This window comes from Molossus molossus, unplaced genomic scaffold (assembly GCF_014108415.1).
Source record: "Molossus molossus isolate mMolMol1 unplaced genomic scaffold, mMolMol1.p scaffold_m16_p_17, whole genome shotgun sequence".
Lineage (NCBI taxonomy): Eukaryota > Metazoa > Chordata > Mammalia > Chiroptera > Molossidae > Molossus > Molossus molossus.
In genome coordinates this window covers 51,496,957-51,509,512 of record NW_023425352.1, presented here as the reverse complement: position 1 = coordinate 51,509,512, position 12,556 = coordinate 51,496,957, and the positions used below count along the sequence as shown (strand labels likewise).

The 12,556-nt window shown below is 56.6% G+C and overlaps 1 protein-coding gene across 2 annotated transcripts in view; it reads left to right on the top strand.

The window, feature by feature from the left end:
* Positions 1-12,206, top strand: part of LRRC20 (leucine rich repeat containing 20) — a 55,775-nt gene extending 43,569 nt beyond the window's left edge. For both annotated transcript variants that reach the window (XM_036266017.1, XM_036266018.1), the window contains exon 5: positions 9,764-12,206. In XM_036266017.1, coding sequence (XP_036121910.1) covers positions 9,764-9,918 — 155 coding nt within the window. In that variant the 3' untranslated portion in view covers positions 9,919-12,206. The remainder of the gene's footprint in view (positions 1-9,763) is intronic.
* Positions 12,207-12,556: the final 350 nt, after the last annotated feature.

Here is a 12,556-nt window from a genome sequence, read left to right as displayed (position 1 = left end):
GACTAGTGCTGCCACCGATCTTCCTCCACTGTCTGCGCCATAGTGGGGGGAGGGGACGGAGGGCTCCAGTCCATGGAGGGGAGGAGGGATGGGATCTCCACAGGGCAGCTCGGAGAGACAGGGATACTTCTGCCTGCTTTTCAGTGCTCACCAGTGGCTGAATGCGCTCAGTCATGTCTGGGTAGCACCTGGTGGCCTCATCTCTGCCACCTGTACAGCCTCGGTCTGTGTGATGTGGTCTCTGTGTCCTCCCATTCTGGAGCACACAGCAGGTGCTCAGTGGGTTGGGAGCACTGAGCGGAGCTTGGGAGGCCCTTGAAGTGACTGAGACACCATAGGCAGAGTGTAGAGCTGCCGGTTGTTATGAAGTCAGATCAGTCGGTGGAGTGCATCACCGGTCGCATGGTAACTCCTGCTTTGTGACTGATTTCAGTTTTACTGTGTCCTGCACAGATATATGTACTGGGTCACGGTGGAAACATATCAGAAGCCACTCCCATGAGTTGTCCCTCAGAGACTTCGGGATCTGTGGTCGGCCAGCCCAGACATCTGTCCCCCTGCAGCTCACACCCCCAGCCACACTGTACGTTCTTCCCTCTTCTCATCCCTGCCCACGTCTCTGCCATTGTGGTCACCATCATCTGCATCTTCTTGGTGCCTGATTGTCGGAGGTAGAGTGAGGCTGGGCAAGGAGGCCCCACTGAGGGGACGAGCTCCCCATTCACCTGAGTGTAGGGCCAGGTAGATGCCACTTGACTGTTTATCCCCACTCCACCCCACCTCACCCACCCTGAGTGTCTGTCTGGAAGTCCTTCCTCTTGTCTTACCATTTCTCTGCCTTTAGTCAAACTCCTCGAGTCTGCAGGTCAAGGGGCCTCTTCCCACCCCCAGCTGGTCCACCCAGCAGCAATGCCCCATCCCAGTGGGAGCTTTCCTGGGTCCGTGGGGACTAGCCTGCCGGGACGGGGTTGTTTGCTCTGGGCACTCCAAGGAGGAGAAGAAGATTTGTAGTTGAGAGTATTTGTTCAGACAACAGTTAATTACAAGATTCTGGACTATGGGATGGTCTCTCTATTGTCCACAGCAGAAAGCGGCGCAAGGAAGCCTGTAAGTGCACAAACAAGACTGCTTGGGGAAAGATGGTCTCTGGAGAAGCAGGGGCTAAAGATGAACAGGATTCGGGACCTGGCCTCTGGCTGCCTACAAGCTGTGAGGGAGGTCTGGGTGGAAACAGGAATTAAACCACTAGGTAAGACGTGGGATTACCTAGAAGCCGAGGTATGCAGGGGAGGACACCCGGGCAGCAGGTGGCTGTCCGTGTCCTTGTGAGGCGGAGCTCCCAGGGGAGCTCAGGAGGGTTTTGGAGGAGGTAGGGCATTGGTCTGACTGTGAGTGATGACATGGGAGCATGGTAGGTCACCCACGCTGGAAAGACCGGGAAGTCAGTGTCACCCCGGCAGCTGTCACACGGAGCTTGAAGGTGGGTACAGGGAGCAGCGTTAGTTCTGACCTCCAGCCCACAGTGCTTGATGCCACAGAGCAGCTCAGCGTGCTCCAGGAGCACGTGGGGTGAGGAGAAAGTCGGGGATCTAGGGGACTTCATTTTGCGAAGCAGACTATTTCAGTTAAGCTAGAATTTAATCTTCCGTAACCTTCGATTTGCTTGGGTTTTCCCCTAGGTACCCACTGTTACAAAGAAGGCAAGAGATCATAGGAAAACAAGCCTCGCAAAGAATTTAACAAATAAAATGGTAGCACTTGGACCAAAAAAATAGAATCTGTGTTACATAGGAATGCTTTGGGCTGCATGACTTAGTTCTACCATTTCACATCTTACTGTCGAGGCCAGTCTCTCTCCAAGTGGGGACCCAGGACCAGCAGCATCACCGAGAACTTGTTACAGTGGCACATTCTCGGGCCTCTCCTGACCTCCTCTATCAGAAACTGGGGTTGGGAGCAGGGCAGGCAGCGATCTGTTTTAACAGCTCCCTCCCTTCACCCCCCCAGGTGATGCAGATTCACGCTGCAGTTGGGGTTCCCTGACGAGGCTCTGGCTTCTCAACGTGTCGGGCAGACGAGCAGCAGCCTGATCGTAGCCTGAGAACTGTTAGAAAGTCAGATCCTCAGGCTCCACCTCTGATCTCCTAAGTCAGAGTCTCCCCTGGGCAAGAAACACCCCACCCCGTGGTTTCCGTGCACCCGCGCACGCGCAGGTCTGAGGCCTTTTCCTGGAGCACCAGGTGCCATCTCCCACCAGGCCCCCAAGCACAGCTGCTCCGCAAGCCTCACCCCTTAGGGTACATGCCACAGATTCCACCTGAATCCCCCCTGGAGTGCCTGTTAAAAATGCAGGCTCCCAGGTCCTCTGTCAGACCTCCAGAATTTTTGTGGCGGGGGCCCAGGAATGTTTTGTAACAAGAACCCTAGGCGGGGGCAGCTTATTGAGTAAGAATCCCGTGCTCTGATGTCTCTACTGCCTCCTTTTCACCCCACATCCATCTAATCAGCGCCCAGTCCTGCCCACCCTGCCTCCTGAATTGCCTGTTATGACTGGTTTCTCCTCTACCCCCCAGTCCTTCCCCATTGTTTTCTGGGCCATGCTGTCAGCCCTCACACAAGGTTTCCCCATGTCCAGAACCTTGTTCCCTGGGACACAGGGATGGGAATGGGGGTACACCCCACCCAGGGGGCACCTGCACCCCTGCCATGCCCAGTGTATCACTGGGGGTCCACAGCATCCTGCCCCCTCTCTGGGCAGGCAGGGGAGGAGGAGAGCCCTCCAGGGGCCACAGCATCACTCTGGTCTGCATCAAGAGGAGAGAGCCCGGGATGCAGCGTCTCTGCCATCCTCCCTGGTCCGGTGCTCACATGTCCAGAACTCAGGATTGCCCTCCCTGACGTTCTTATCTCTGTTCCAGCCTCACCCTGTTTCACAGAAGACAATGATTAGTGTCACTGGGGCAGAGGGAATGTGCTTTGTGTCACTTTGGTGGCTGTCTACAAGCGGCCCCTGGGTGAGAGGGTCTGCGTGCTCTGGTTGCTCCCAGAACTCACCTGTAACTGGGGGCGAGACAGCCAATGAGTCCCAGATGCTGAGAGAGTGCGCGTGGGGGCCGGGCAGTGAGGGCTTCCTTTCGGCGTGGGAGCGCAGGGCCCGTCCTTTGTCCCGCAGCACAGCCAGCTGTCCCTGTGGCAGGGTGGAGGGGACTTCACCACCCATTCTTCCACTGGAGCCCAGGGAGTGGTTTTTAAATAGAAAACCCTGGAGGAGCAGACGTAGAAATAATGCTTTGTTTGATCAAGATAAAAGTGTGCAGACTTTACACGGACTAACAGCTGTGGATGCCTAGCGCAGCTCCTCTGCGAATATCTTTTAAGCTGCTGCAGCCTCTCTTCTGGGGAGGTGGCGCTGTCTCCACTCAGCTGAGAAGAGAGGCTGGAGAGGTTGAACCCGCACAAAGATGTGGTGGAGGCAGGAGCTGAACCCAAGTCTTTGATGTTCCAGAGGCTGCCAGGTCTTCATCTGATGGAGGAGGTCGGGGGCGGCTCCATGGAGGAGCAGGTGCAGGGTGCCAGTGTCTGGTTGGTACCCATAAACTATTTGCCAAATCAAGATGGCAGGCTGCAAGGGAATAGCTTTCCCACAGTGGCTTCCCTGAGTCCTGGCAGGAGCTCCGCAGGTGCAGGGAAAGCAGGAGGGGTCATGACCCCTGGGAGGGGCCATGCTGCCAGGCCTCGCTAGTGGGGATTTTACAAGGGGCTGATTGGCAAACATACTTCTTGTAGTCCCCGCCTGCCACAGAAGGCTGTCAACCCCGAAGACAGGCCGAAGCAGAGAAGCTGGCCTCTTGCCTCTCGCCCTTCCCCATGGGCGGCCAGGCTCTGTTGGAGTGGGTTAGCAAATGCTTCGCCTTGTGTCCTCCAGCACCAGCAAGCTGCTCCGGCCGTCGCCTCTGCCCAGAGCTGCCAAAGTAACGCGAGGTTGGCTGGTTCCATCTTCCCAGCGCCATCCTTTCCACCTCGCACCACTTGGGGTTTAGCCAACCCCTGGTACTGGTCGGTTGAAGATGCCAGGCCTTGTGGGAGAGACGCACTCCCAGGGAGACGCACTAAGGGGGGAGCGTGCCGAGGCTTCAAGGGCTTTGAGAGGTCAGGGCTGCTGTTCCCCCTGCCCACCCATCAGCCCTTGATGGGCGGGGGAAGCAGCAAGTGGCCGAAACCAATGCTTCTGGACACAGGCCCCGTCTTCTGGCAGAACAGACAGTGGTGTAGTGGGGGGGGACTTGGTCTCCCCAGCTTGCCAGGGCGGGTGCCCTGATCTGTCAGGCAACTGCCCTCAGAATTTCCCCTGGGCCCAGGAGGCAGCTTGAACCACACGCAGAAAAGGCTACTCAGAGTTCCTCAGTGCCTCCCTGCCTGTCTCTGCTCTGGGGGTGCACAAAGGGAGGCACCTCCCCTCCCCCCCCATGGCGATAACAAGAGCAGAGGTCAGGGTAGACTCCCCTTCCCCCTCCTTCTGCTCCTCTCCTGGTAGTTGTGGCCCGCTCTAGGGTAAAGAGACTCTGAATTGGACTCTGCTCGACCCTGAACAGGTTCCAGCCGCCACCCCCCCCCTGCTTCTCGGAGTTTCGTCGCAGAAAGGCACAGGTCCAAAGCCCCCACCTACGTCATTAGCGTGAGCGAGTCACCTAAGCCCTGCCAGCGTCCACATGTGGTCACTTCCTACTGTCTGTCTGCTGGTCCGCCTGCCATTCAGCCTGCCTGAATTCTGGCCACTGGCCTCCTGCTCAGCAGCTCCCCACTCCTTGCTGCCTAGCCTGCTGGGCCTCTTCCTTACCCGGGACAGAGGGGGCAGGGCACAGTGCTAAAGCGTTGGGCACCTCACCAGTGGGCCAGAGAGCTTTCAGGGTAGGGCTCAGCTGGTCAAGAAGGGCTGACCAAAGTTGTCCTTCTGAAGACTCTGAGTGGCCAGCCCCCTGCAGTCCCTTGGAACCCACCTTCCCTCTCCCTACCACACACACACACACCCTGAAACATGCCGCTCTGTCATTCCTGGTCCCATTCTTGGGTCCAGTGAGGAGGGGATTTCAGACACCCACTTAGTAGCTGAGAAGAGGTAGTAGCCACGGTGTACAGCCTCCAAGCCAGGCAGGATTTGACTGGGCAGGGGCTCTCTGGGCTGGCAGGTATCCGAGGACAAAGTCAAACCCCTGCACTTTCGTCCTGCCCCTGGACCTGGCACTTCAAGCTCATGTGGGGCAATGACGCCATCCCCTCCTGGGCATGGGGTTTCGATATCCCTCTGAGCACAGCCAGCTGGCGACAGTCTGAACCTTGCCCTGCCTCCCCAGACACTGAGTGTCACAGTGCCTAAGGGAGGATGGCTTGCCCTCCAAGGTGGCATCTGCCTATATGCCACAGCAGACTCATGCCCTCTGTTTGGCATGCTCTTGTCCAGTGCCTGCAGAGCACCAAGTTGTGCCCATGGGCAGAAGGTAGTAGGTACAGGCATTGATCTGCTAGCAAGTAACTTGGGGCAGTTACCATTAGACAAAGAGTGCGGGGGCCAGGCTGAGGGACAGACCCGGTGTAAACAAACAGGCTTCAACCACGATGAGTGCAAACTAGACATGGCCCCAGGCACGGGGGAGGGGTGCTCCTGTTTGCAGCCCAGCCCTGTGTGTCTGCCTGCAAGGAACTAGCAAGCTGGGTCTCTGGGCAAAAGACCTTTCCCACCCTTAGTCTCTGCCCAGATGGCATTCTCTTTGCCAGCCACTGCATGGCAAAGCCTGGATTACCCAGAACCTCCAATCATCCAGGATGCTGTTGGCACTCTGTTGGTAGCACACAAACAGCAAGAAAAGGAGTTCTTGGACGTTTGTTTACAATAAAACAAGATGCTTTCATGCTCTGCTAGCCTGCCAGTCTCCAGTACTGCCTGTCCCTGTCTCTGTCCAGAGTGCTGGAGAGCAGCCCCACGCTCTGCCTCCGAGCTCAGCCTCCCAAGGACCTATTCAGGGAGTGAGAGGCACGCAGGAACACAGACACAGACCTGGACACGAGGTGGGGCTTTGAGAAAGGTTCCTTCCCTCACCAGTTGTCGTTTTTTGACTGAGTAGCTTGTGGCAGGGTCAGTTACACCAGCTGATGTTCAGTGACCATTTACTTCACGCCTGGGTATTCTGTAACCATTTTCAAGTATGCTCTTGTTTAAGCCTCACGATTGCTTTACGAGGCAGGTGCTATTATTATCCCCAGGTGAGGAAACTGAGGCACAGGGAAGTTAAGTAAGTTGGCCAAGGTCATGGCACCTGGGCAGAACCAGGGTTCCAACCCGCGTAGTGTTGCTCCAGAACCCCAGCTGTTCAGGACAGTGCTTTGCCTAAGGAGAGAAGATTTTTGCATAGAGCCGTAGGGAGCTAGAAAGCCACATAACTTTGGTTGGAAGGAGACTTTCTTGGGGTGGAGGGGACAGTGTGCGGGAATGAGGCAGGATCTTCCAGGCCACGCAGGGGGTCAGCTCGCCCCTGACAGCTCCGCCTGGCGCGTGGCAGCAGGTGGGCCGCACCCCAGCGTGGAGGTGCTCAAACTGGACCTACAGTCACATCATGCGGGGAGCTCTACAGAAACCTTGTGCCCAGACCACACCCCATACCAATGAAATCAATCTCTGGTGGTGGGTTTGGGGCTTGATAATTTTAAAAACTCCTCAGATGATTCCAATGTGCAGATAAGATAGAACCACTAAGTTAGACCAGAACCTCCCATCAACCACATTTCATCCCTGAAGAAGCTGCAACCTCCCTCTTCCCCCTCCTCCCAATGGCCCTCATGTATGTGTGTGTGTGTGTGTGTGTGTGTGTGTGTGCGTGTGCGTGTGCGTGTGTGTCTGTCTGTCTACATCAGGATGAGAAGAGCAACAGCCCGGCCGTGAGAGCTGACACTTGGCTGGGAGGATGACAGAAGTGAGCTCTGTGGACTTGCCTCCCACCCTCAGGGTTCCCCTTCCACGGACCCTCCTGTCCCTTGGACCCTAGACACGTAATGTGCTGCCCCAGGGCCCACAAACCCCTCTCCTGCTAGCACAGCCCGCTCACCTGGCATTTTCAGAAGGAACTTTATCAATAAGTCAAAGGCAGTGGAAGCAGAGAAGTAGTAAGTGGGTCGGTTCCCGACGTACATGTTTATGCCGAAGAATCCTAGTGCAAGTGGAGAGGAGCTGGCCCGCGTCCCCGCACCTGTCACTCGGGAGCCCACCGTCCTGCCTGGGCGGGCGACAGCCTGGCTCACGAGCGGTGTGCTGGAGGCATGCCCAAGTCCAGTGGCCTCCCCTTCCACCATCTTGGTTCCTAAAACCTGGTTTCATTGGCAGGGCCCTGCCTAACTCATTCCCACCGTGGTGATTTAGGAGCTTTTCTTCCTACTTTTCCAGTTCTCAGGGGGTCTTGTATCTCAGACAGTGATTATTTATTTATTCATTTATTTATTTATTTTTCTTTATTGATATTTAGAGGAAGGGAGAAGGAGAGAGAGAGAGAAACATCGATGAGAGAGAGCATCGATTGGTCGCCTCCTGCATGCCCCCCACTAGGGATCGGGCCCACAACCTGGGCATGTGCCCTGACCAGGAATCGAACCAGCAACCTCCTGGTGCATGGGTTGATGCTCAGCCACTGAGCCACACCGGCCGGGCTCAGACAAAGATCTTAAACCTGAGCAGAAAGAGTGGTCAAGTTGGTATCTTGCAAGCATGGAGATACCTGCTTCTGTCATCCTCCCAGCCAAGTGTCAGCTCTCACGGCCGGGCTGTTGCTCTTCTCATCCTGATGTAGACAGACAGACAGACACACGCACACGCACACACACACGCACACACGCAAGCAACTGTAACTTGCAAGCATGGAGAAGGATTTACAAAGGAGCCCGCACATCCTCCTGCGCCTGGCAGGAGCCTTGAGGGGCGGCGATTTCTTTTCCATCTGCATGTACCGTCACCTCTCCCTTGACACACACCCAGCAGGTTAGGCAGGTGTTAGATACAGCCGCTGCCAGCAACCGGAGAGGGAACGGCAGACACTTAATGAGAGACAGCCTTGGGGGAATTGGCCCTGGGGATCCCCCTGGGTGCTGCTCACCTGCCACTTCCTGTGGAAGCCTTTGGTTGCTCTCTCCCGTCCCGTCCCCGCCTGACCCAGCTGGGCATGGACTTCGCAGAGCTCGTATGAAGCAGCAGGCAGCAAACCAGGGCCTCTGCTCTGCTGCTTAGTAGCTGTGTGCCCTTGAATGTCAGTCTTTTCAGAACCTCAGTTTCCTCATCTGTGAAGTGGGCAGAGGGGCACTTGTGCTGCTCAATCCTCAAAGCTGTGGGGAGAATTGAATGGAAGTGCTTTATAAACTGGAATGACATGCACCTATAAGGAAGTGTCCTGAGCTAGTGACCTCTCCTTCCCTTTTCTCCAGAAGAGTTAGGGGGTAGGTACATCCAGTTACCAAGCCCAGAGGGAAGGAGTATAACAGAGGGGATTCAGTTGAGGGGGCTCTTCCCAAAGAGTAGAAAGCACAGCCGACTGTGGGCTCTTCTCACCCCCTTCCAGGCGCCACCCACTCCTTACCGCAGGGCTCTGGGCATGGGAAGGGAAGGATACTGCAGAACCCCCACTAAGGTCAGGGGCTCGGTGTCCAGTCACCCGGGAGGTGGGGTGGGCAGGCCCAGGCAGCCTCTTTGAAAGCCCTGGGGCAGCGGAGTGATTGGGGCCCCTGGTTGACTCAGCGGTTCTAGAGAGCAGTTGGACAAGTGTATACACATAGCCTTGACGGAGCAGCCCTCCCTCCTCGTGGACATGCATCCAAAGACAGTGTCTCACCCGCCCTTAAAGACAGGTGGAGGCCACCTGGTGTTCATCGCTGGCAGAGCAGAGGGGTCGAGTGTGTGGGACACAGGATGGTGTTCTAGGCAGACAGATCAGACATACACAGGGCCTTGTGGGTGGATGGTAAAATACGGCTTAGTCATCAGCATCACTAGTATTGGGCACTGATACCCTTCTCCACTGACAGGACTCAGGACTTCCTGGTGGCTGGTGCCAGGGCTGTGTAGACTGGAGATGAGCCTTACTGGAACGTAAGGAAGTGCATCCCAAAACTTTGGGGGCGTGTCAAAAGTCACTGGAGCCAGATTGAAGGAGCTTCTACTGGCTAAATCTGGGACAATCTGAGCACCAAGATAATGAAATACAGTAATGAATTGTAAGAAACAGTAGTCCATATGGATCATAAATGGATGGATGGGAGGGGAGGCTTATGATTAGATTGCTGAGGGACTGCTGGAGCCAGAATATCACCATTTTGTCACCAACATGAAGAGCAGATCGGCAAGAATCATCCGTGGATGTTGGGGAGGAGCAGGGTGTTTGCATGCTCTTAAAGTGTCCCCACGTTTTGTTTCTCCATCCGTGTGTTGGGGACACTTGGCTGTATAGTGCTGCTGTGTACACTTGTGCTCAAACATTTGAGGACCTGTTTCAATTCTCTCCCTTCTACGCAGGCGTGGAATTGCTGGGATAAATGGGAATCCTGTGTTTATTTTTTAGGATGCTTTTCTGCATGTGGTTGTAATGCCCTGGTGGACCCCGCTGGCCCCTCACGCAGGGCTGGGCACCAGGAGCTGAGCCCATGTGCGGTGGTGAATGGAGAGCTGCTCCCGCTGAGTATCAACGTCTTCCTGTTCCGTGGGCCCCCTGATTTCTCCTTCTCTTCCCAACAGATGTGCCCGTGGAGAAGCTGGCCGCCATGCCTGCCTTGCGCAGCATCAACCTCCGCTTCAACCCGCTGAACGCCGAGGTGCGAGTGATCGCCCCGCCTCTCATCAAGTTTGATATGCTCATGTCTCCAGAGGGGGCGCGGGCCCCCCCGCCTTAGGCCCCCCTCCTGATGCCCACCCAACAAGGGACAGAGGCCACTTGGCCTGGCACCCTGAGGGGAGGGAGTCCCAAGGGCCCATGGGAGGCCAAGCGCGGGGGCCTGGGGATGGGTGGGCCAAACAAGGAGTGGTGGGAGGGTGCAGCGGTCCAGGACAGATAGCTTAGAGCAGTAGTGGGTCCCGCCCTGCCCAGAGGGAGGAGATGGGGTGGGGGCGAGCCCGGGCTCTGGGCATTCAGAGCCTCTGTGCAAACTGGGGCAGACCCCACCTTCTCTGAGACCTGTAATTTGGGGAAAGGTGTCGTGGCAGTGGGCCTTTGCCTCCCTTGGGCTCCTTGGAGGCTTTTTAGGGAACACATGCCTCCAAGTTATCCTCAGTACCTTCTGGGCTCGCAGCCGAGCCTCGCTGAGCATTTCCTGGGCTCCTGTGGGTTGAGGCCTTGCTTCTAGTGCTGAGAGCCAGCCACTGCCCTGAGAAGAATAGAAGACAACCTGCATCTATTTATTGCTTCCTGAGAACCCACCCACTGAGGCCCTTCTCCGTGCCCCGTCCTCAGCCCTGGGGGTCCCTGGATTGGCGGGAGCCCGAACCGGGAGTGGTGGGGAAGCTGCAGAGGGAACATGGATGCTGCAGCAGGGCCGACACTGTTTACACAGGAGCCCAGGGAACCTGGGGAGCAGTCAAGTTGGCTCTGTCATTCCTCATGATCAAGAAATTGCCGGGGTGGGAAGTTCTGAGTGCTCCCGCCCTCCCTCGGGAGTGACCAGCTGTGCCTGGCATCACCCCCTGAGCTGCGGGAGAGTGGCCAGAGAGAAGGGAAGACATGGGCACCTGTGCCCCCTCAGCAGGCTCCCTCAGGCAGCAGTCTGGCTGTCTTGTCATTAGAGGCATCAGGCGCTGTGGACCACTGGATTTGTAGCCGGGCAGCTCCCAGGCCACCCCCCAAAGCCCTGATACCCTCGTCATTTCTAGGCCCTCTGGAGGCAAGGGTCTGGCCAGGCAATAGGGTGACCTACCACCCATGTTTGCTCGGGACACGGGACTTTCGATGCTAACACAAGGACAGCACCAGCAAATAGGGTGAGGGCCTGGGGTCCTTTAGTTCTGTGACAATACCTGTGGTTTGGAGAACCCCTGACCTCTCGGTCCTACAGGTATCTACCTCCCATCTTCTCATCTGTGGAGCAAGCAGGCCAGGGCCCACCTGGCCTGGCCTTTTGTCTGAGTCTGCGGTAGATACCTGAGTCCCAGGACTTGGGGCAAACCAGGCCACCCAAATCCTACGTCCGCGGACCAGTGGCCACACTTCCACAACTTGGGTTAAGCTGTTCAGAACTTAGACCACCACTCAGAATGCTCCCATTTCCTTCCCCTTCCTCGGCCCCAAGGCTGCCCTGCCCAGGCCTCCTGTCTCTCGGTAAGAAGCTGACAGGCTGTACGTTGTCGCCTGTCACTGAGCTCTCGAGAACGCAGTGTTCCAAGAGGTGCCTTGTTCGTTCTGCGCATCCCCCAGGCCTGGCGGGCGAAGTTCTGGGAACAGGGTTTTCAGGGTGAGGAGGCCAGGTCCGCTCCCTAGGACCACTGAGTTCAGTTGGGGACAAGTGAGGGCTGCAGTCAAGCCCAGCCTGGCCTGGCCCCTCTCACCCTGTGTCCTGGAGTGGGGTTTCTCCTTGTTGAAGAAGGGGTGCATTGTCCTGATATACAGAAAGGCATTGTATGGCCAGAGTCTTGCAACTCAGTGTGGTCTATGGGTGCGCAGCATCAGCATCTGTGGGTACTTGCTAGAAATGCAGGACCCCAGGCCCAATCCCAGACCTTGGGCATCAGAACCCGTGCTCCAAAAGATCCCCAGGTGATTCCTACAAGCACTTTATTGTTTGAGAAGCAAGGACCTGGGGTGGCCCTAGGGATGTACTGGGAGTGAAGGGTGGAGTTGTCTCAGCTTTCCCAACCCCAAGTCCGTACCCATCCCTCCCCAGCTTGGGCCCCTCACCCCAGCTCGGGCCGCTGGGTCCTTTCAGAGTCTGCGTGGCACTCCTGGGAAGGGAGGGACCTGGAGTCACTAGGAGACGAGGATTGGGTTTGCCTGGCCCTTGGGCCTGCCTTTCTGGTTCACCCCAAATGCCAAGCTGCTGCTTCCCCAGGTCCTCATCTCAGACCCTTCAAAGGGGTTGTTTCTGGAAGCTGTTTTCTACTCTGCTGGGAGAGTTTGCCCCGACCTCTCTGGGAAAGTTTGGGCTCACAGAGAAGCCCAGATCAGAGCCCACAGTGTGAGCCCTTAGCTTCAGTCTGCAATAAAGAATGTGTTGGTTTCACCTGCCTGGTTGGTGTTCGATTCACTCTCCCCACACAGGTCTCCCACAGCCTGGGTAGCAAACCTGCCCGCCTGAGAAGAGGAGGGGCTACCCCTCGGGTTGAAAGCTAGACTCAGTGATGCTGAGTAGGGTCGGCGGGCTGGCGAGGGTGCAGCCAGGAGGACTGGCGCATGCTCCAACGCTACGCTGCTCAGGGCAGCGACCCGTCAGCTCTGGGACACCCTTGTACCTGGGAAAGGATGAAGGAACCTGTTGTCCTCCAATTTTCCTCTTACCTATGCCAGAAATCACACCCTCAGCAATTCATTCCTCAGGGCCCGTG